Source organism: Pipra filicauda, unplaced genomic scaffold (genome assembly GCF_003945595.2).
Source record: "Pipra filicauda isolate LSUMZ 115617 unplaced genomic scaffold, ASM394559v2 scaffold155_size1731166_pilon, whole genome shotgun sequence".
Lineage (NCBI taxonomy): Eukaryota > Metazoa > Chordata > Aves > Passeriformes > Pipridae > Pipra > Pipra filicauda.
Window position 1 is genome coordinate 214,381 of NW_024104051.1, and position 24,620 is coordinate 239,000.

The 24,620-nt window shown below is 44.0% G+C and overlaps 1 protein-coding gene across 2 annotated transcripts in view; it reads right to left on the reverse strand.

The window, feature by feature from the left end:
- Window positions 1-13,872: 13,872 nt before the first annotated feature.
- TFAP2B (transcription factor AP-2 beta) overlaps window positions 13,873-24,620 on the reverse strand; it is a 33,400-nt gene continuing 22,652 nt past the window's right edge. Inside the window, exons 6-9 of one of the 2 annotated variants that reach the window (XM_039379089.1) lie at window positions 22,718-22,859; window positions 20,422-20,681; window positions 18,964-19,026; window positions 13,873-13,957 (exon numbers count right to left, since the gene is read on the reverse strand). In XM_039379089.1, the coding sequence (XP_039235023.1) occupies window positions 18,986-19,026; window positions 20,422-20,681; window positions 22,718-22,859 (443 nt within the window). In that variant the 3' untranslated portion in view covers window positions 13,873-13,957; window positions 18,964-18,985. Of the gene's footprint in view, window positions 13,958-14,869; window positions 19,027-20,421; window positions 20,682-22,717; window positions 22,860-24,620 lie in introns of those variants that run through there. The other variant, XM_039379090.1, reaches the window with a different exon arrangement.

The window sequence follows — 24,620 nt, forward strand, 5'->3', positions numbered from 1 at the left end:
CTGAATCAGACTTCATAACTACTTTAATAGCCAACCCTGTGTTTTATAATGCCTGTATTTAAATGGCTTATTCATTTAACAACATCCTTTCCCCTTCATTTATGTTACAAATAAACAGAAGTTGTTGAGTTGATGCCTAAAAAAAAATAATAATATAAATATTTGCTACAACTAAAAAATAAGATTCTTCTCTGGCCCTGCATTTGTTAAGGATAAATTGGGTCCAGTAATTTTTATTGTACTCATTATAAAACAGACCACACACTAGTTTCTTTTAGAAATGTTTAATCAGGGCTTAAAATTATCAGCATGGCTCCCAGGACCTGTAGCACCTTGGGATGCACAGAGGGTTTCTACTGAAGTGTCTCAGCACTTTCCTTCCTGATTTGTTAAAAAAAAATACAATTACTGATATGATTACAAAGAGGTGGATATGGAGGCATTGTCTGCTGTAGCCTGACACCAGAAGGTGTGATATTGTCTATTTTTGCATCAAAGTCACCCAAATGAAGAATAATCTGCCCCATATGGATACTGATATGACTCGATTGTGCCATTTGGGCCAGATGCCAAGGAAGTGGGGTCTGATAGCTCCAAGCTGTCTGCTGTAGAGGATGGACTTATAACTCCTTATGTTACAAATATTTTAGTTTCCTACTGTTTGGGTCAGGAGGTTTTTTCTGTTTCTGATGTTCAGAAAGACTCACAAGAATGGACACAACCTGACATATTTTTCTTCTTTCCTGTGAAGCTTTTCCAGTGTCTTTTCCACATCTTCAAACAAAATGACAGTTGGCTAAATGCCATCCTGCTTTTTTTCTTGTTTTTTAATAGACTGTGAAAGCAAAGAAAAAAATAAAGTGGATAAAAAAAACAAGGAAGAGTGATTAAAATGAGGAAATTAAGATCTAGAACATATAATATAATTAACAAGCAGTGAGAAGATTAGGAAATTACTAGGTTGGCCTTTTATTTTTTTTCACATTTCATTTCAAGTTATTAGAAAGAATGGGGGAATCAAGAAGGAAAGGCCAAGAAATTCTTACAGCTGACCTTATTAGTGCTGTTCCTCAGATCCAGGACAAACGTAACCTCTTCCTTGTGCACTGTATCGTGTTATTCTGCTGCCTGGCAGAGCAATGAGTTAGTTGATATTGGAAAGCAGGGCAAAAAAATGTTGTCCTTATACAAATGTTAAATTTTGTTGTTATCACGTGAAGAATGCTGCTCCATCCATCCTACAAGATGAAAAGGGAGCCTGGTGTGTCTGTGACTGGGGACACAGCCAGACCAGGCTGAAGTCACACACATGCTGTTGTGTAGGTGCTTAAGGACCCTGCCAAAACAGGGTCTATAAATGCAATGTATGTTTTCAAACCCCAGATCATGGCCAGCCTGTGGAAAACTTGCTTGTGTTTCAGCCTGCAGGTTTAACCAGGGAGATTTGAGGGTAGGAGGGAGTCCTGTCCCTGTTTCTAGTTTTGGCAGCAGCTGCCAAAAGCTCCTGCTGCAGTTTACACCTCCAGAGACCATGGGGAAGGGAAAAAACACCTCACAAATTTTCAGCTGGTGAGTGCATCAGGAAAGCCTCTCCCTCTCTCACTGCCACCATTCACACCCAGAGTTATGGTCTCTAAAACCTTTCACATGGCCTGAGAAAGGCCTGGCTGGTTCCCTTCTTTTCCCTCTAACAAGAAAGAGCAGAAGAAACTTTGCAGTTTATGGACACAATAATCTCATTAAAGCTTCACCATGGCTTCCAGAAGTTTTAATAAACCAGCTGGTTAATCACAATAACCTCCCTCCCCCCCTCCACTTTATGGAAAGATCCTGCGGTCAGGAAATATAAAACTCTCAACACGTTGACCACAGCGAGGATTACAGCCTCATGCAGTGACACTTCTCCAACTGTAGATCTTGTGTGCTGCACAAACCTCAAACAACCTCATAAACAGGTTCCAAGCAGACCTAACGCCAGGCTTGCCAAAGAGAACATCAAGAGTGATTCTGTTAATGAGGTCTGGCTGGAGCTGAAACACCTCTGCTAAGTGTGTTATTTTTAATCAAGTCATTTCCAGCAGGAACCTTTATAGGAGTGTGCACTGATTCATTCCTTAAAATTTGCACTTGAGAGCCCCAGTCTTGGGCCACTGATGTCACTGAAAGCTTTAGCAGTGACGGATGGGTGTTAAAGCAGACACTCAGTGACTTAACACCCACAGATCAGACTAAAATCCACATCCTCAGACTCTCATATCTCAGGGAAGGCTGGGAGAACGATCCAAGAGCTCACCTCTACAACCAATAAGGAAGTTAATAACAAATCATAGAACTATCTAAGGGCTGGAGCACTTCTGCTGTGGAGATGGGCTGAGAGAGTTGGGGTTGTTCAGCTGGAGAGGAGAAGGTTTTGGGGAGACTTCATTGTGGCCTTCCAGTACTTGAAGGGGGCTTATAAAAGAGGGAGAGAGACCTTTTACGTGGACAGATAGTGACAAGACAAAGGGAAATGGTTTTAAAACTATTATCTCTCCTAAAAGATGAGAGATTTAGATTAGATGTTAGGAAGACATTCTTTTGTCAAAGGGTGGTGAGGCACTGGAACAGATTTCTCAGAGAAGTTGTGGATGATCCATCCCTAGAAGTGTTCGAGGTTGGATGGGGCTTGGAGAAACCTGGTGTAGTGGAAGGTGTCCCTGCCCACAGCAGGGGGCTTGGAAATAGATGCTCTTTAATGTCCCTTCTAACCAATCCCATTTCATGATTTATGATTCTAGGAACTCCCCTTGCATTCATCAGCACTGTCCTGAGCTGACCTGACATGTCACATGGCCGAGGCTCACAAGAGGGGTGCTCCTGAGCATCCTAAGGGGGTCCAATCCAGCAAGTGCATTCTGATCTGAGCAGCGTGGGTGAATAACAAGTGACGTTACTTCCAGTTCATAACCACTTTTATTCAAAGTGTAGTAAGAGTTGTTTTTCCCAGGAAAAAGGAGATTTGAGGTCAGTGCCCTGCTCCTCTTGAAAGATTTCAGGCCTGTCTCCCAACAAAGCCTCTTAAACCACCAGGCTACTTTAGAAAAAAAGTCTCACTTCCTCATGCTGCAATTAAGCCACTGTGAAACCAGGACTGAGGAAACAGGAGGGAGCGTGATTTTCATTTAGACAGCTATTTTGCATCCTAGAGCTGCCTTTATATCACAAACAGTGGCAAGTCTTAAATGTGGAGACCACATTCAGAGACCCTCTGCTGCCAGGGGACATTGTGTGTTCCTCCCGAGCAACACCAGGCCCTGCAATGCTGGCAGAGCAAAGTGGGTGTGGTGAGCACATCTGTGACTAAAGATACTGAGAAAGGCCAACTCATGTCTTACCTATCAGGCCACAAAAGCTGAATCCTGCTGTGCCAGAAGTTAAATCCACTTATACTAAGAAACACATCACACAAAAGGAGGAAATTCTATAGTAGCATCAAGACTGCTGGGGAAGTGCAGTTCTTTATATCTGAAGACCTCAGAGTGCTTCTCAGCATAAAATAACCAGGAACAAACACGTTCTTACCACTTACCTATGTCAAATTTAGCAATCAGATGTGACCTCTTAGTTCATTGAGGGCATCAGTAAGTGTAAAAGGCAATTCACAACATCTCCTTTGAGGCCTCTGGGTCCCTCTCAAGCACAGTGAGAAACAGAGACGTACAGATGATGTTCATCCAGCCTATCTGGATACTCAGGTCGGAGTCATACAAGCCACTCCTGGAAGAAGTGCTCTCCATCCATGCAGAGGGAACCTTTGCAACTTACACAAATGTCTCCCTCAGAGCCAAGCAAAACCTAGTGAGATTAACTTCAGTCCTCAGCAAATAACCAAAATATGGTTCTCTATCCCCATTTATGAATATAAAAAATGAGCGTTAAGGCAGCTGTTCCAGCAGAGCTGAGAAAATACAGCATTTTTTCCTCACTTCCATGCCATGTCGCTACTCATTGAGCCACAATATTTCTCTAAAGATTTTCTACTCCTGGAAATTTACTGTTTCTGGATAATGGTTCCCAAGTAGTTGTTTAATTAAAGCCCCTATGTAGCCAGTTTTATTCCAGAATTCTGGAATAGCTGTTCTGGTAAATTCTGAAGTGTCAAGAAGCCCTAAGGCATGTGAAGAGAAGTGTGTGCCTGTCTCAATGAGAAGCTGTTAAAAGGAAGGTGAAAATAATGGGAAACTTGCCTGTATTGGTAAAAGGCAAAGAGTGTGTTGCTGGTAGCATCATTTTAAATCATTCTGGCACACAAATAGCTGGAGCTGCACAACTAGGAGGGGAAAAGAAGGATTGAATTAATTCACCTCCTTTTTTCATTCACACATGGTCTTCGAGGTTACAATTTAGTCATTATTTGAATTCACATTCCAAATAATTTCTTGGAGGCATCTCAGTCTCAGGTCTATGAGCTGTTGATTGTGTATGTTTGATACATGAAAATCAAGCTGTGCTAATTAGTTTTGATTTTACATATGGTTTATGATGTGTTAGATCTTTGCCTTGATTGAATAAATGTAGCTCTTAGAAACACATGTTACACATGAAAAAAAGTATTTTCAAATACCTCTGCCACAAACATCCTCTAATAGTCATTGAAAAACCTTTTTTGTACATGTTTTCCTCCAGTAAACTTACAGGTTAAGTATATGTAAAAAAAATCAATGCACTAGGAGTATGAACATGGAAAAAATATGTATAGTATTTTATTTGAGCAAATAGTCCATGTTTTGTAGACTGGCCCAGTATTGTTCACTATTGGGTTCATTAATTGCATCCACTCATTTTGTAGTCCTTGTTGCTGATACTGAGCATTTATTCATGCATATGCAGCTCCAGTAAAGTCAGTGGGATTGCTTGTGACTTTGAGGACACCAGCAGAAGGGTTGTCCCAGCTAAAACTGCAGGTTAGAAAGCCCAGGCTGCATTTTGCTTACACACACACACACACACACACTGCTTGCCCCTCACATCCCTCACTTCAGAAACACGAGCGTTCAGCTGTTCCCTTGTGGTCCTACTGCTGCCATCCTGGTTTCTGAGAGCCCTCCTTCACACACCAGCCCCATCACACACACACTCAGCCACACTCACCTTCAGCTTCAATCATGCCCTGCTCCCTCCACTAACATGTACTCACTGAGACACTTTCACATTGGGTTACGTACCCAACCCCTGGCACTCACATCCAGTTATGTCCAGAGTGTTACACCCACACTTAATTACAATCACACCCTCACACTCCCCATCCAGTTACACCACCAGGGCTGCCCACCCACCTCCCCCCACATTCAATTATAATCACATGTGATTAAACCTGCAATTCTGCACCTACAGTATAATCCTTCCCCAGCATTCACATCCACTTACACTCAACAGCCTTCACCGGGTGCACGTCTGCTCGTCACACTCCTGCACGCATGGAAACACCACATTCCCTCCTTCGTCCTGACAGTGCAGTGGGGTTTTCAGGTTTTCTTTTCAGTGACACAAAGAGCACCCACTTCTTACTGAGGAACAGAAGGACTCACTGTTCCTGTGGAATGTTGCCTTCCCAGGAAATCACCTTGGATACTTATTTTATACCTCCTGATAAATGTCTGCTGTGGTTGGTTTTATTTCAGTACCTGGCGGGAATTTAAATCAAGGTCCCAATTTGCAAAATACTGGGTACTTGAAACAAAAGGCAGTTCCAACCATAAAGAGATTCCAGCTATATCTATCTTTCATCTGGAGAAACTGATGGAGTTTCTTACAGAGGAATATGGTCACCTACTCAATTCCTTGTTGCATCCATGGAAGTGTTATGAAAGCAAATTCCTGGTGTTCCCTGACACATGGACAACCACTCACTGCTACCCAAGTAGTCTACAGTCACCTGAGGTCATCTGTGTGTATAGTCCCTTCTGCATGACTGCATGGCCATCCTGAGCAGTTGGGGATGGTGATGTGAGGGTAAAATCCTCCTCTTAAAGTCATCCAAAAGGTTGTTTCAGTGACCATAGACCTGGAAGCGTTCAAGACCAGGTTGGATGGGGCCCTGAGCTACCTGGTCTAGTGGAAGGTGTCTCTGCCCATGGCAGTGGTTTGGAACTAAATGATCTCTAAGTTCCCTTCCATCCCAAACCATTCCATGATTCCATGCTTCTATGACCTTTCCCTTAAGCCCATCAGGTCTTGATGAAGACAAGACCCACCTCAGAAGTGTGTGAAGCCCATACAAATGTTAACAAGAAATCTGGGCAGCTATGGGACTGGTTTCACGGGATAAATTCAATTCCAGGAACATTAACCACATTCAAGGATATTAATAAAAGACCTGAAAGAAAAGAGGATAGAAAAAAGGTTGTGTACAGACACTTCAGAGGCACAAACAGAGTAAGCATCATCTGAACCAACCCATGTGCACCCGCATGCCCAGACACTGTATTATTTTTTCCAGCATTTAAAACCCACAGTCAGCCTGAACCAGACTTAAGAGGAAACTCTGATAATGTGAAGTAATTTCTAAAGCATGTTTTGATTTAGAAAGATAAGGCAAAGCTCTATCTGAGAAGCAAATTTCCAATTGCATATTCCTGACAGAGACTCGGACTTGGGTTTTTATCAAGACAAAATCCAAACTAAATTCACTCCCGGAAGTAATGGCAGGTGGTGGGGTAAAGGAGAAAGAATAATAATAAAAAAAAAGAAAAATATCAAAAACAAAACCATCCAAACATAAAAAACCTCTGCAGGACGAGACAGAATCTATGGATAAGTGCCCGCCACCACAATAGGATACACATGGCCTGTTCAAAGATGCCTTTGCAGGGAGCCAGGCCACAAATAAAACAAGACATGTGGTGTGGGGTTGAATTGGCCACTTTTTTATTAAATAAACAATTGATCCACATCAAGTAACTCTAAATCATTTAGGAGGTCTTTGTTGATCCTGACCAGAACTAATATGTGCAGATAACCTGCATTTGGTCTTACAATTATCATTCCCTGCACATCTTAGAGAAATCCCACTTCTGTGTATCCCAGAGGGGCAGGAGAGAAGATGAGGGAGAAGGGAGAGAGGGACACAAACAGGAGGAACAAACTTTTTTCGTCATCCAAACATCGTAAGCGCTGTCAGAGTCTGAACAGATGCAAACAACAGAGGAGGGACACACCAGTCTCAGTGTGGCACCCCCGTTCCATGCCCATGCTGTGCCCATCATTGTACACAGGGAGGACTGAAAGACCATGAATGCTCCTACTATAACTCTTGGCAAAGTCAACAGAAGGAGGTGAGAAAAGTACAGGGGGCAAAATGCATCCTGTCATTTGCTCGTGGAAAGATTAAAAGTCAGATCTTTGCCACACCCTGGTGACATCAGGGATGTTGTTTCTAAGAGAAATGATAAGGCGACATGAGGAAATTAGGAAGTATTTCCCCACAGCATTGTCTTAATCAACAAAGATCAAAAGGGCAACACAGAAAGGATATTTTGACCAAATACCTTGCAAAACTCTCATATTTAAAAGGGTGAGATTCAGGCCAGGCTGTTGTGAATACTCCAGGTTCACTCCTGTAATTATTGTGACTTCAGAGAATCTATTTTGCTGTAGTGTTCTTGGATGACATTTTGGGCAACATTTTTCAAAGGTACTGTTGACTGTTTGCTCCTCCTTCTTTTTCAGGACCCCCTGTTTTAGCCACCATTTCTTTAAAAGCCATACTAAGTGTCACCACTCCATAGGACAGTCTTAGGCATCCTACAAAACATGGAAGTGTTTTGGAAAATGCAATTTGACCCTGATGTGACTGACATAACACTGTGAGCTTCTGCCTTACATGAGTCAAGGATTAGGGCCAAAAGGCAAAGATTCGGGTTCAGAAGAGTGAAAACCATGACAATAAGGATTACTATTATATTGTTTGCTACCAACTTGAAAAAAAAAATTGGAATGGTGTCACTGTCTAGGAGGTGTATTCTGCTTTTCAGCTGATGATCAGTCACTGCCCATTTTGATTTTTCATTAAAATATGAAAAACGCCTTCAGAGTAGTAGTTTTCTGGAGGCTTGATCCTGATGGACTAGTCCCAGCCCTGAGGGTCCATAGGGATCTCAGCAGAGTTTCTATGGCACTATTGGCATCCCAGTGCTCAGTTAACCTTCTCTTGAGAGTGTTTTTGTTCATTTACAGCCAAAGTGATCCAGATCTGATGTTTATAGTGGTTTGTTTCCTACCGAGTAAAGGAAGGGAGAAAAATCATGCAGCACAATCTATGCCGTGATTAAAAGCAAAATGATAATCAGGACAGAGCAGAGAGAGCAACTTTGCAATGAAAATATCCCAGTTCATATTTTGGGTTCACACCTCTCCAACAGCTTGTGGGAAAATAGTAATAGCAGCAACAATAAACACAGGAGCAACAAAAATGTGGGATCCCAATGCCTACGCCCACAGTGAGGATAAAAAATGCAAAGCCTGGGCCACCTCGCCTTTAATTTCCTAACTGCTGTTTTGTAAGGCTGTGTCATGCTTCTCAGTTCAAACACGCTTTGGCTCTTTATTATTCATGGGCCTTTTTCTCAGTCAGTGGTGTTGAATAATAAAACAGCCCAGGATCAAATGGGCCAATTCTCCACGCCTGACACCAACTGCTACTGTTCGCTGGGCTCTGCCAAGCGTTGCCTCTGATAATGAGTGGGATTTGGTTAAACAGTAAATTAATGAATAATGAAATATCCAGGTTGATCAGTTAGAGAGCACGCTTGCTTTGCCCCCGGCCAAGTGCTCGGGGCAGAAATTACTCTCAAACGGCACTTGCCTGTGTGCTGGGCTGGATAACTATTTTACAGCCTATTGCTTGACAGGATGTTGGGAAGGGGGCGAGGGGAAAGGGGGAGGTCGGGGAAGCAGAGCGGGCAGGGCAATCTCCTTATCACCCCGCACGGAGGGGAGAAGGAGCCGCTCTGGGGCTGTGCAGACACCTCACCCCCCCCACCCCCCCCCAGAAAGGGGAGAGGGTTGAGAGGCTGAGGGAAGTCGTGATGAGGGAAAAGGACGAGCCCCCTCTTAGCTCTTCCTCTCTCTTCTCCCAACTTTGTTATCATTATGTTGGTGGTATTATTATTATTTTTATTTTTTTATCCTGGTAAGGATTACCTTAACCCTGACTATCACTGGGGTTAACCCAACTTTCCCCCCGGCCCCATCACCTTTAATTCTCGCCTTGCACCAGCCCTGTCCGAGCCTGTTTCGGAGCGGGGCCATCCCTCCTGGCAGGGCTTGGAGCCCAGACTGGAGAAAGAGCCTCCTGGAGCCGTGTGTCAGGTGTTCTTAGCAAATAAAAGAGCCTGTGAAAGGCTGCCTGCACGGGATGGGGCATAGAAGCAGAGAGGTAGGAAAAGCAGTGTGGAAAGGAGAAAACCACCCCATACCCTTCACTTTCTGCCCTAGGAGAAATAAGTAGTTGTAAAATATTTCCCACAGGTCAGTGACACAAGTACATGTATGTACACAAACACACAGGTACGATTTTTTACGGCTGGAGGAGGGGGGAAATCCCTTGCTTGACTCTCACACTCGTCTTCTGGGTGTTTATTTGGGATGCTGGTATTGCTCCACATCGGCGAGAAAACCGCTACAATCACCATATTTTATCCAGAAGGATAACTCTCTGCAACCAACTCACCCCATTTTTTTTTTTTTTTTAGTGATTACTTTTTCCAAACTTGCCAAACAAGCCCCAACTTCCTAAGTCAAAGTAAGGAGGGGGAGAGGGGGGGTGGTGAGGAAAAACAATGTGTACATATTAAAAATAAAATAAGGGAGTAGAAAACCAATCTGTTTCCAAAATGCGAGGTCGGGGCTCAGTTACTTTCACTCGTCTCATGTCACTCCTAAGTTAAAGTTTAAAGAAACCTGTGAAGCGTAAGGAGAAGGAGGTCCCTGCTGCGCCTCGGACATCGCCCCTGTACTCCCCCGGCAGCTGCCGGGCGCAAGGAAAAGCCTCCAGGCTCCGGCTGCGATGGCAAAATCCCGGGAAAGAAGGACTGGAGGGGTTTAGCGAGAGTTCCCTTCACTTTCTCAGTCTTCCCTATTCATCTGGCTGCACGACGTTGTTGTGTAGGGATGAACAGCCGGCTTTGGGGCAGGTTAAAGCCCATGTTTACTTTATTCCTCGAGGAAAACAATATCTCACATTCACCGTTTAATCTTAATAACCAAATCCAGAACTTTTCGTTTTCAAGTATTTCACCTCGTTCCTTTCTGCTCGCGTTATACCAATTTAAAACGCATTTTTAAATCCAGACTGTTTCCGTGAAAACTAGTTACCCAAAAAAATGTTTTCTAGTCCCATTTGCAGTTCTTCCACCACCACCCCACACCCTCTTGTCATCATTACCAGTTATTGTACTGTGGTCTTCTATACAGAGCTGGAAACAGGTTTCCTTTTTCCCAACCTAAACAGGATCCACTCTGCACTGGAATAAAGCGGAGTTTATGGGTGAGCGGGGCTTATCTCGTCCCGATCGTTGCTCACAGCTTTTTGGGAAAACTGCAGCTTTCGGTTAAGTCACTGGAAGTTTTGCACGAGCAAAAAAATGCCAGGTGATGCTTTGTGCACTGAGATAAACTATTGTTAACGCTAGTTTCATGAGGCAAAAAGGTCTCCCCTGGTCCTTTGATGGATTTTTACAAGGAAAAGAAATGCCCACACGCATTCCATTCACTCTGACGTTTTAAACCAGTAAAACTCTGGATATAATTGCAATTGTAGACAATGCTCTTCGTAAATCTCAACACGCACTAATTTTTCACCAGGGAAGGACCAGTGGGTTTTGTTTTAAAGGAAATGTTCCCCTGGACCTGAGGAAAGCATCCTCCTCGTGTGCTGTCAGGAGATGAGGGAGATTTCGCTGTATGTTTAACAGGAGTAATAATCACCAGCACAGCACCTCCCCACGCTAGGGAGCCGTGGAGGTCCCACTGCACTCAAGAGAGTGTTTGCCTTTGCTTTAAAAACACCTTGCAAATGTTAAACCTTTCTTTTCTTTCTTTTTTTTTTTTTTTTTCCTGCGTGGATTTTTTTTTAATATTTGTCCCATCTGTGGTCGGACGGGGGTAAAAGGATTCTTGCCTCTGAAAATTCGGGTAAGAAATACATGTGCAAACACACACACTTTTTTCATTTTAGCGTTGTTTGGAGGAAGCTCCAAAGTGATTGCGGTCATTTCGTAATTGCTTGAGATTCTGAGGGGTTTTTCGTCTTCATATTAAGGAGAGAGTATAGAGACACTCTTAACTCCTAAACCCCCAGAGATTTACTTCTCCCTGCCCCAGGAAACGTTCACAGGCAGACGGGGGGATTTTTCTGGAAGGGAAATCGGGGCAGCGTTTCCTACGCTGGGACATCGGGATGTGCGGGAAGCAGCAGAGCCCTGCCCTGAGGGGAGAGCGTCGGGAAGGACCGGCCCCTTGCACCGGCTGGACTCTGTTGCAAGGGTTAAATTCCGAAGGCAAAAACAAGGAGCTTTTTTTCTTTTTCCCTTAATTCCTAAAAGCCAGTGGTGGTGTGAGAATGGAACCGACTCCAGTTACGAGCACTTGTGACACGACGTGTGACACAATGTCCTGGTACAGCTTTGCACGGACAGACACACGTCCAGCTACAGGGAGAAAATATGTGTGGATGCCTGTTTACGAGGGAGACAGAGCAAACAAAGGAATTCGGTGAATGTATCGGTCCTGGGGATTATTTAAGACATTTGACCAGTTTCATCATAGGGACACCAGATGTTATTTATGAGGTCTCGTATTAATGTGGGCCATACCATGCAGGTGGGAGGGAAAAGGGGGGGAGGGGAAAAAAGCCAAAGGAAGAATGAAAAGAAAAGAGTTCACCCCAAAGGGATGAAAGACAAAACTGATGTTTATGACAGTATAAATCACGGTGAAGTTTTGTAATGGAAACTAGAACTACCTGGAGTTCTAGGAAGAGAATGGTGTAGGGCAAGAGAGGAGGAGGGAGGGAAGGTCCCTGCTGGTCATGGTTGGAAAAGCAGATGAGAACCCAGCGCGGTGCTGAGCTGGGGTTCTGCTGGGTTTGCTGGGTTACTGCTGCTACTGTTAAACTCAGTTTGGGTTTAACCTGAGCTGCAGCAGATGAGAGAAGAGTAGAAAGACCAAGAGGCAGGGAGGAAGGAAAAGAAGAAGAGAAAGAGAGAGAAAGAGAAAGAGAGAGAGAAAGAGAGAAAGAGAGAGAGAAGGAAAGAGAGAAAGAGAGAAGGAAAGAGAGAAAGAGAGAAAGAAATGAAGAAAAAGGGAAAGAGAGAAAGAAAGAAAGAAAGAGGGAGAGAGAAAGAGAAAAAGAAATAAAGAGGGAGAGAAAGAAAGAAAGAAAGAAAGAAAGAAAGAAAGAAAGAAAGAAAGAAAGAAAGAAAGAAAGAAAGAAAGAAAGAAAGAAAGGAGAGAGAGAAAGAGAGAAAGAAAGAGAGAAGGAAAGAGAGAAAGAGAGAAGGAAAGAGAGAAGGAAAGAGAGAAAGAGAGAAGGAAAGAGAGAAAGAAAGAAAGAAAGAAAGGAAGAAAGAAAGAAAGAAAGAAAGAAAGAAAGAAAGAAAGAAAGAAAGAAAGAAAGAAAGAAAGAAAGAAAGAAAGAAAGAAGGAAAGAAAGAAAGAAAGAAAAAGAAAGAAAGAAAGAGAGAGAGAGAGAAAGAAAGAGAGAGAGAAAGAAAGAAAAAGAAAGAAAGAAAGAGAGAGAGAGAGAGAAAGAAAGAAAGAAAGAAAAAGAAAAGACATCAATCTGATCTTGGCTTGTTCAAGATCACTGGGAAAATGTAGTGAAGAAGAGATCAGCTGGAATATTTCTACTTTCCTGCCACCTCGTTTCCAGAACCCCGTGTTCCAGTGCCCGAGCCCATCCTGGGCACCGCCGGGGCAGGACACACCGCTGCCTCCCGGAGTAGCAAACTTCACTTCGTTGTAAACATATACATATATGTGCTTTGAATTTGCAAGCTTAGCACTGTCGCCTGGGGCCTGGGAAACTCGGGGTGAGCCCTTCCTCCGTTCGTCGGGTCCCGTTTTAAAGGGAACCCTCGATTTCCACAAGCAGGTCGTTCTGCAGAGTTATCAAAGAGCTTTCCCCGATGCATTTGTTTTGGTTTAGTTTGGGGTTTTTTAATCCCCTTTTTACATAAGTGTTGCACAGTTCTTGGACAACAGAGAAACTTCCTGGTCTCCCCCTTTTCCCCCCAAACAACCTCCTCTCAGACTCCACCGGGAGCGGCGAGGGCTATTTTGAAAGGTTTCATGCAAAACATGTGCTCTACTAAAAATAATACCATCGGTGCGATGAAAACAAAAGCAAACAAAACAAAGTCCAAAAGCATGGCATACCGCCTGGCTTTGGGGAAACAGCTCCAGCGCCGCTGCTATTCCCAGCCCACCGGCATCCTCGCCCTACACCTGCCCGCAGTTGGGTCAGAGGCGTTGAGGAGAGGAGGTTTGGGGTTCCCCCACTCGCCACCCTGCAAAGCCCCAGTGAAAAGGAGGAAAGAAAAAGGCGGGGAGGGGAAGGATTCCCTCTGCTCTTTTCTCGCGGCTCCGCTGCTCCCCCACCTCGTTTTCCCGCTTCTCGGACCCCGGGCACTGCTGCTCCCGTCCCCCCCATCCACCCACCCACCCGCCTCCTCCATCCCGGGCCCCACGAACTTGCTCCGGGCGTTTTTGCCATCACACCACGGAGAGAAAGTAGGTCACGGCTGAGTCCAAGCCTGGCGGAAGCCGAGGCAGCCGAGCCTCGAAAGCTTTCCCATAGAACACACTTTGGGGTCGTCGTTTGCAGTGTTGTTTGGTTTAGGTTTTTTTATTATGATGAAGATGATGATTTATTTTGGACACCTTGGGCGATCAGCTGAGCCGGCTCCTGTAGTCCAAGCTGGAAGGAGAGGGAGAAGGGAGGTAGTTTGGGAGATGGAGGTGGGGCTGGATTTATTTTCTTGCTATTCCTCCATCCCCTCCTAGAGAAATATTAAGTTGCAAAAACCGATCCACCGCCTGTTAGGGCTCCTGCACCTCTGTCTGCCCTCTCCAACCACCGCTCTCTTAAAAACCAACAGATAAACCCCAACCCAGACGAGCCTTCAGAGCGGGTATTTAACTGAAATAGTTCGCCGCAGTAAAAGCGAGGCTTTAAACCGGTTTTCCACCCTCAGGGCTCCCTGTTTGAGCACACGCATGTGTTTGTTTTCAGGGTGACTGTGCGCAGGGTTAAAATCGACAGTCCTTTCCAGGAAAAAAAAAAAAAAAAAGTGTTGTCTATAATACCAGTAAAAAACAATTAATTAAAAAATCCTGAGGCCTTAATCTGCTCCCCCTCCTCCTTCCCCCAACCTCAGGGTAAACCCCGAGTCACTGCGGAGTGGCTCCGGGTTCGCCCTGGGGATCCGGTTCTCCCCTCAGCTCCGCGGCGATTACAAACCTAAATAAAGGCGACTTGGGAACGGAGGGGAAGGGAGGGGGGAAGGTGGAGAAAGGAGTTTTCGCTGGAATATTTTCTTTTGTTAGTTGCTGGTGCTGCAGGTGGAGACCCAAAGGTAGAAAATAATCCCGCATTGTGAATACGAACATATCCCGATCTCTATATAAGAGTATATATAAATATACATATATATACACACACATCCAGGTATACAGAAATGAAATGTACAATAACAGTAACACAACAATGGGGTCAAAAAAGTTTGCTGATATTTCAGGCTTACATAACATTTTCTTTTAATGGCTTATACTTTAGAATGAAAAAGATTTACTCCTAATTCAGTTGGTAAAAGCAAAATGAAACGAAAGCTCACGTTAACATGACATGAGGTTTATTACAGGTCTGCTTAGAATGAGGAGGTAAGAGTGGGAAAAAATATGGACACTTTTGAGTCAGACAGAAATAAAATACCAACATTTCTGAGAAGCAATATTTATTGTCTTTTTTTTTGTCTTTTTTTTTTTTTTTTTTAATGTAGAGACATATCCTGAATTTCCCCAAAGCCTAGAATGGGAAAATAAAGACTTATTGGCGTTATAAGTAAATCCGTCTGCAGAATCAAAGCAGCACCAACATTCAAAAAAACTGAAGAGGAAAATACAACAAAACACAACAATCTCTTTTTTTTTTATTCTTATTCTTATTATTTATGTAAATCAGGTCATCACTGGACAAGAAACCAATTTCTACCCATTACCATAACAGCTTGTCTATAAAGACCAGAAAAGATTCAGATAGGATACTATCTAGTCAAGCGGGATATTTTTTTTGTTGGTTTTATTTTTTCTTTCTTTTTTGTTTGTTTTTTTATATACTTTTTGTTTTTAAATTCCCCCACCCATTCACAGAGGTATAGAGTCACAGATAAATAACCCAAAAACTACTTGCTCGCCATATTTACACATTCCCGTTAAATTAAGCATAAATAAATATATACAAACTCAATACTGAATGCCTCTCCGCATTTCTTCTCAGGAAGAGTCGATAAACTGATATTTCTCACTGCATGGTCAGATTTTTCAAGAAGAGGAGGTGAAAAGGATCGTTTGGGGCATAAAAGGAGAATTTATTATTTTTTCTTTCATCTTTCCAGTTTCTCATTTGCTTTTTCAGAGCTTTGCATTTGTTGGGGCTTTTTTTTTTTTTTTCTTTATATCTCGCTGGCACACAGTGTTTCGTCTCTCTCTCAATGTTCAGGCGTTTGCCAGTGTGTTTGGGGATGTTTTCTTTTATTTTTTTTCCCTTTGTATAAGAAAATATACTATTTGTAAAAAGCCTACGGTCTCTGACACAGGGAAGCCGGAGGGGAGGGGGAGGTTGGCCGGATCGATCTGGCAACGCTTACGGCAGATGAAACAAGCACCAAATTCTCCGAGAAACGCATTAAAATAGAGCCGGACAGGTCTGTATGATAAACCGGTCAGAAAGAGATGAGCAGGGAAAGGGAATAAGCCCTTTGGGCACAGCTGAAGGTCTTAAAACCATCCTTCCCCCCCTCCTTCCCGGCCCCAAATGCAAATTTGGGGATTTGGGGAGAGGTTGGTCTGGGATGCAAAGGGACTTTAAACAGCTTCTCACAGAGAATTTCTATTAGGTGGGACAAGACACGACCCGATTTTAAAGAAATCATCGGGTTGTAAAAGGATTCCCATAAAATTGGCTTCTTGTTTCCTTCACATCTTGTATGAATAACAACCAGGAAAAAAAAAGAAAAGGTCAGGGAGCGTACAAAAACAAAGATCTTTCCAACGGCAAATAGAGAATAGCTATTTAAAAAAAAATCGAGACTGAGAATGAAATAAAATTTACAGCAACCCACCTGTTTGGTTTGAAAACAAACTTTTCATGGTCTCTCCTCAAACTTTTCCCTTGAGTTACAAAGCAAAGCTGCCGTGTTAATCCTCCTGTTTATTGATTTATGATCCCGAGGAAACCAAATCTTTTAATAACTCAATTATCAGATAAACGTCTGAGGTGCCCCGCCAACACAAGTAGTCGGGCTGGGAAAGTGGAGGGGAGCAGGAAAATGCCTTCCAGAGGGAGGCTGATTTAGTTTGGGGGGGACATCTCTCTCAGCACTGATAGGGGCCACCAAGCAATGGATATTTCCCTCTGGAAGCAGCACTAAGCCAGAGGGAAAACAGAGATATGTGCTTCTATGTCATGTTTTCTCCCTGTTTGCATTTCAATCGCAAACCTCATGGATTTTGTCTCCGGAATTTGGCTTTATTTTGCCTGAGTGATGCACAGCCTGACACGTGCAGTCTGTCTCTTCCAGGTAGAAGGCACGAGAGACAGATTGAAACTCTTCCCTCAACCTGCTCAACATTTAAGTCCTGATCCAGGTGACCAAACCTGTGCCTAGGGGAGATTTCAATAGCAGCAGGATGAGGCCCTCACACGTGCAAGCAGGTCTTTCCCCAAGAAGTTCCAAAGGTTCCCTCTCCTCATTAACTCACAGGTGGTGGTGGGATAACTGCCTTCTGCAGTTAAAAGGAGCATTCCCAATATTTCTCCCAAAGACAAGGGAAGACCACCCCAACATTCCCTCAGAGCCTTCAGTTGGAAGCTCTGGGGTGGCAGGGAGCAGGTCCCCACGGGCCTGTGTGTGCAGCTGGGGAGGTGGAAGACTGAGAGCCAACTTGGGGGCTCCCCACACCCACCGGGTGATTCTGGAGGGCTGGACCCAAAAAATCCTGTATGCAGAGGGCAGACAAAGCAACAGCCAGCACTTTGTGCTCTACTTCAATAAACAGGATATTCTCATCAGGTAGAGAAGGAAGATGTGCTTTGGGGTGGTGCCATTTGTTCCTCCCCAGATACACACACATACCCTCTCCCTGTCCCACACATCACTGTTGGGACATGCCCTGCACTTGAGTCTGGATTGCCCTTCCCTAGAAGTCTGATGAAAGTGGAGGTGGTTGGCAAGGGATAGGTTTTGGAGGACTGGGAGCTGCCTGGGGGTTGCTTTTCAGTCTGGGAGTCCCCAACCTGCTGGTGAGGGATCCATGAGGATTGACTACCACACCTCCTCTGGTGACATCCTCAGGGCTGTGCCAATCCCTGCCACAACCAAACCCACTGGCAGGGACATGCCAGGGTCTAAGGATACCTGCAACTCATCCCAACAGCCCATGGAGAAGGCTACCAGCCTCAGTTCCCCCATTTTCTCACAGGAGATCCCCTATAGCACTCTGCCCCAGAAGAACCAAAGGTCCATGAGCGAGGAGCAGCTCCACAGGGGTCAGTGCTCTTTGGAATTAGATGATTGCTGGGTTTCTGTTGCCACACACATGCCCAAATCACAAATAGAGAACAAGAGCTGAGACCTTGCTGCACAAAGATATGAAAAGCAGGGCAGGCCCTCAAGTGTAACCGTGTCTCAGGGAGCTAAGGACACTAAGGATGACAAGAGGATTGTTTGCTTTAAGAAAATTCTGTTGAGGGATGTTGAGAGTATTGCTGAATTGTTTCTCCCCCACCATCCACTTTGGAAGGTATCTAGAAATTAAAGCAAGGCTAAGGCTTCTCTTTTATTTCTCTCTCTCTCTCTCTTGTTTTGAGTTCAGGTGGGCCTGCTTGGGGTGGTGGGATTGAGTCCTGCAGCTTTAACAGGGATCATGGGGGGAGGCCTGACCCCACTGGAGTTTTGCCAGTGACTCCAGGAGGTTTTACCCACACCCAGTAACTGTTCTGACATAAGCAAAAAGATGTGTTAGTGCACGAACCCTACCCCACTGAGAAACACATGCAAGTACCCGAGACAGCAGAATCCAAACAGAAATTCACATCCTTACACTTCAGAGTTATTTTTACCAGAGAAGACAAAGAAATGTATGTTAAAAAAAATTAAAAAAAAAAAAGAGAGGAAAGAAATAAGAATTCCCCTCCACCCTCATCAGCCCAAATCATATGCATAAGACATCCTGTCAGACACCAAACCACCAAGAAAAACATTGGAATTAAGAAGTTTTTTTCCCCCCTTACCACACCGACTTGTTCAAAAGCAAAGAGTCACAAGACATTTTTTTTTTAAAAGCTTTCTAAGAGAACCAGATTTCCTCAAACTGAGCTCAGAAATCAGGATATTCCCTGGTAAACCCTCCCCGCTCCCATCACAAGGAGTCAGCTCACATGGCAACCCTTTCCTCCCTGGGTACAAAACCCTAGTGCCAAGCAAGTGCGGTAACATTCAACACAGCTCTTATTTTCTTTGCAACAGTACACCTCGATTTCAACTTATATTTTTATCTCATTCAAATTATTCCCTTTGAGCTTCTTTAAAGAAGTGCACCTACAGAATTCGGTAACAACTGGCTTTGATTTGAAAAAGCAAAAAAAAAAGCAAAAAAAAAAAAAAGTATCAGAATATCAGAATTGTGGATTTTTTTTCTCTGTACCTGATATATTGTGTAGGGATCTCTAGTCCTCTTTGAAGAAGCTCATAAGCCAAGCGGGCAAAGCTTTAGGAAACAGAAGAAAATAAAATAGTGCATACTCCTGAGAAAGAATTACATACTCATATCACTCATTTTTTGTTGTTGTTAACAGTTCTTTAAAAATGAGGGAAGATATCTCTCACACACACTAGTCAAGGAAATTAAGGACTGAAACATTGGCATAGTTAGGAATATAAAACTCCCTAGAGAAAAAGAGGAGATCTCAGAAAATAAAGAAATCAGATAGTGCTGACATTTTACCAGACCTTACTTCCAGATTTTGCAACCCATTTATAGACAAGGCATTTTACCATCAAGGACAAGTACTAAATTACAAAGGTATGTTTGCATGCATTAATATGTGCGGCTCTACACACATATTTTATATATATATATATATATATATGTATATATCCACATATATACATATATATACACAAACATACACAGCATTCACACACCCCCCTGAGGAGGTGTGTGTGCACATCCACAGATGCACACACAGAGGCACACACACACCCAGACACGCCTGTAAACTCTGGTCATCTAAACAGAGAGTCTGTCTAGACCAGGAAAAACAAAGCAGTTCTTAAAAAATAGAGTTGGCTAATTCAGCTGAGCTACAGTGACTCGAAACTCCCCTTCTGGTGGCACCTGAAGTTAAGATGCTGCCATGAAAGCAGCTGGTTGATGGCTTGGTGAGGGGTCTGTGCGCTCACCTCCCCTCCTTTCCTAGTCTAGACAGAACCAGGGTGGTGAGATGAGATGGGAAGAGTTGGGGGGAATGATGGGGTTGCTCAGAAAGGAACACTCTGGAAGATCATTTTAGTCAAGGTGGAGACAGGACGTTGTTGAAAACAAAAAAAAGAATAAAATAAAAAAAAAAATAAAAGCAAGACAGACTGTGCAGCTCAAGAAATCAAAGCACTGACACCAAAAAGGTTTCTGCGATTTCTTCCAATAAGTTATTCATTTCTTTCTTTTATTATTATTATTAATTATTATTATATTCCCCTCCCCCCCAAATCATTATTTAAAAAATGTGAAAGAACAGAAGTGGGAAAAAAATCCTGGTGGTTGTCTTCACACGTTCCTGGCAAGAGACTCTGAACCACTGGTCTTGCGCCATTGTGCTCCTCTGATCTTAAATTATTGTCTTTCTTTATTATTGTTTTTATTTTATTATTATTATTTTGTCCTACCTAATAGAATTCTTCCAAAGCCCAATCCAGTATTTTTAAAGCTAAAATTAAGAAGGTTTTGTTTTAAAAGATTCTCTCTCTTTTCTCCTCTTATTTAACTTTTTTCTTTTTTCTTTCTCTCTAATTTTTTTTCCTCTCTCTCTCTCTCTCTCTCTCTCTCTCTCTCTCTTTCTCTCTCATTTTCTGTGTTTCTCTTCCTTGTCTCCAGTTTTACTACCTGGTCCTTCGCCAGATGTGTGCCTGTTAGCAGTGTTGTTGTTCAAGAACATCTTGTCCATGCCTTTGAGAGCTTCAGTCAGGTAGTTTTGGAGGGCCGTGAGGGCAGCGCAGATTGCGGGGGCCCCAAAGCCATGAGTGATGAGGCTGAAGTGAGTCAAGCAGCTCTGAATGCCCGGTTCCAAAATAGGGGTGGGCCGGCTGTTCCCAATGGGCGTCCTGTCCTGGGCCAAGAGATCTGTGAATTCTTTACAAAGTTGCCTGCAGGAAAGAGAGAAAGCCAAAGAGAGGAAGGGAGAGAGAGAAAAGTGGTCGTTAGGCTCGTCCAACCATTCTCTGTGACAACCAAGGCTGAAGGAAGGGGCAGGGTCAGGCCAAAGCTGATCTCAAGACACAAAATGGGACCTTTCTGTTGCCTTCCTTTCCCAAAACTGTTTGAGGACCAGCTATGGTGAGCCAGCAGCTCAGAATGATGTTCTTCAGGGGAAAGGTTTTTGCATTTGCAGGATAACACCAGATCTGGACATAAAAATCTCTCCAGCAGCCACAAGGATTTTCCCAAAGAACTGTGAAAACCCAACTCTGCTTGGTGGCTCTAGAAACAACCAGGAGGAAAGGGACATGTGTCTTGGGTCTGCCAACCACCCATCCTCCTGAAGGCCTGACTGGTTCAAAGCAGCTCCCACTGGTGGTGTTCCCAAAGGAAAGCACAACCATGCACTGAGAGCTGCTGGCTGCACTGGCACCTGGTGCAGGGAAGGGCCAAAACGGAGCCTCCCCTGACACTGCTGAAGCTGGGCCACCTTATTGAGAAAAACCAGGACTGTGGGACTCCATGATTGCTTATTCATGGCATGAGGAACAAAGTGAGCACTTCTAATTTTATTTTGGGGGGGGGTGACACCCCAATTAACACATCAGAGTCGACATCTGGCTCATGTTTGTTTGCCTGCACCTTTGAAAAATCAGGTTCGACTTTTCTAATGAATTCACACACACACACACTTTTGCTTTACTCTGGTCCACAAGACCTTCAAGTCAACAAGTGCCTGGGCAATGTAGAAATCCTGGGGGCTGGTGGGGTTCCCAAAGGAAGAGTTTCTTTAAGGGTTCCCAAAGGAATAGGGTTTTTTTTAAGACAAATGCCTACCCAGGGACTGGAGGGGGGGGAAAAAAAGGCCAGAATTCAAAAGAGAAAAAAAAAAAAAAAAAAAAAAAAGAAAAAAGAAACCCTTTAAAAAAGACATTCAGCTCTCTTCCTCTGAAATTCTCTGAAATTCCCAGTGGGTTAAAGGTTTCAGAGGGTGGGGAAAGAAAAAGGTCTACTTCTATGTGTATTATCCATTAAGAAAGTGCAAGAGAGGAAACTTTGAATTTGGAGAACAAACAGTAATGAGTCCAACATTTTACATCTTCAAAGAGCAAAGCAGGGTCTGCGAGCAATTAAAGTTCTGGGACATTAATATCTTCTGACCCTGCGGAAAGGGCAATCAAATTCCAATCACGTCTAAGAAACATCTGGACAAATTTGAGCAAATGATTTTTCGACCCTCCATATATTTCTTTAAATTACACTGTCATCGGAGGCAGGGCACGTCCCAGAGCATGAAATAAATGAGAACTGTTTGGGCTGGTATTTTTCTTTCTTTTTTTTCCTCTTTTTCTTTTTCCAGATAGATGAAGATGTGTGAACACTCAGCACCCACTGCTGAGGACTCGAGCAAACCATGAAGCCTCCAGTGAGTAGCCTGGGAGGCACAGCCAAGTGTAAATCATCACATACAGCACATCCACTGAGGAAGTCCCTAGGGAGAGAGATGGCTTGGAGGGGCCAAACCAAGAATCATTAGCAGTACACGGTGTTGTTCTTCCATTTTTTCTCCTTTTTTCCTCTTTTTTTTTTTTTTTAAATATATATTTTTTTAATTAAATCACACGGAAAAGCCATTGCAATTTGGTAGCAGACAGACAGGTGCGTGTGAGCAGCAGGAGGAACAGACAGACATGCAATGGAAGCAAAATATAGAAGGTTTTTTTTCCCCCCCTTTCCTTTAACTGGGAGTGGCTTGGAAATGATGCACAATAGATAGGGAACGGTCGCCTACAACCTCTATAGGGGCAGAGTCTGCTGACAGGATTCCCACTGCAAGGGGATGCAGAGGTCCGTGGGGCGATAGGAGCATCCTTCTTCCCCGCGGGGCCACTGGAAACTCCGTCTGCTTTCCCCTAGCAGCGAGCTCAGAGGAAGGGTTTAAGGAGGGGAAGGGCAGAAGGGGGGTATTTAACTTCACACTCACTTTGTAGCAAGCAGCATGTTTTTCCTGGAGTGGAGGTCGCTGGGGTCCGTGTGCTGTCTGTTCAGGTATTCAGAAACAGCTTTGGCTGGGAACTCCGTTTCACAGATGTACCCAAAATCCCGAGCTAAATGAACGGCCTCACCTGAAGGGAACGAGAGGGGGATTAACACCTCCGAGTACCGCCGGCCCCGGGCTGGGCTGGCTCCGACCTGCCCACCGCTCCCCTGGGAGACACCAGCTCCTTCGAGCCGTGTTTGGAAAGCTAATAATATCCCTTCCACCTTAGGGACAGGCTTCATAGCATCCCTTCCACCTTAGGGACAGGCTCCAAGTATGTGTTTTCCCTCCACAAGTCCTAATTTGGGGACAGAAGTTGATGGGACAGATTTTGAGCTGATGAGATTTGTTTTTGCTACAATGGTTGTGCAGAACACAGGGGAAAACATATACACCACTCACACACAGAAAAAAACTTTAAAATTAGCAGGGCCAAAAAAAAAAGTAACCAAAAAACCACAAGGGAAACCTGGAGAATCCTGAAAGATTAAAGAACTCAAACTCCTCTTAAGAGCGGAGAAACCATTCCTATTTCAACACATCAGATCATTGTCCAAAACTTCACAGATGTGGATACAGTGTGAATATAATGTTAATTCTTTGTGGGACATTATATACACACTTTATGCACACAGAGTACTTGCATCATTATCACAGTTAGTGCCACATTTATAAAATTATGGAGATAACTGTATTTAGCCCGATGGCAATTTAATAATCTGCATTTTTAACTGACCATCATGTAACAGGAACTCCTCTCTGCCCGGTGGAAAGAAAACAACTAATGGGAACTTTTTCTGTGAAAAAAAAAATAATTATTATTCTAACTCTAATTCTAATTGTCATTTTTCCTGCCTGCCTAGTTTCAGGTTTCTTGCCTCCAGAGGTTTGTGTCATCCAACTCCTACTGGTGTACTTCATGCCACAAGAAGACAGTAGCTGCAGAAAGGAGGAAAAGAGGAGGGGAAAAAAACCCCTCAGACTCTAGGGGGATTCCACCAGATTATAGCTCAGCCCCTCTAGAATAAAGCATTAAACCCTTTAAAGCATCGCCTGAGGGACGAGGGGGAAGATTTCCAACACGTAAAACAGGTATGTCTAATAACTCCAGGACCACATTATTTTTAACTATCAGGAGTTGCTTTTCAACGTCATCTCCTGCTTCTCAATGCTTCTCGCTAATGATCAAACCGGTTAATGAAGGCGAGAGCACCCGGGAGAGCCTGGAAGTGGGATCCCCGCGCCGGGAAGAGTCCTCCCGGGCAGCGTTAGGGCAACAGAGGCGGAGACCGACCGGACCATTCCTGCTCCTGGCGATACAGGAGCAGCAAAAGCCTGGCTGGTGACAGGGAAAAAAAAAAAGAAAAAAATTCAAACTCCATCAGGTGCAGCTTTTTCCAAAGGGAGGGATCTCCCTGAAGGTAAACTGTTGATTTGTGAGGGAATCAGGGGAGAGCACAGGCGTGTACACCTTGCTGCACATTTGACATAGAGCTCAGCGGCACTACATAAACCCACCAGCTTCTGAACCTCACAGCAGCCTCGGAGAGGGGCTGTGAACTGGGGGTTCACACACACAGCGGGGGCGAAGCTGCGCTAACCCGGGCGCCAAAGGGCACTTGTCACCCCCGAAATACTTCACATCTCCTACAGCGAGACCCTATATCCTGTATCCGTAACCTACACTGTGCCTTGCTCGGCATCACCTCCACGCGGGTACCAGGAGGAGCTCCTGCCTCTCAGGCTCAGTGTTTTTACGAGCCTTCCTTCAGCTCTGCACGCGGTAAAAGGTCTTATCGCCCCCATAACTCAATCAAAAGAGTTGAAAAGTTAGTATCTAGCACAA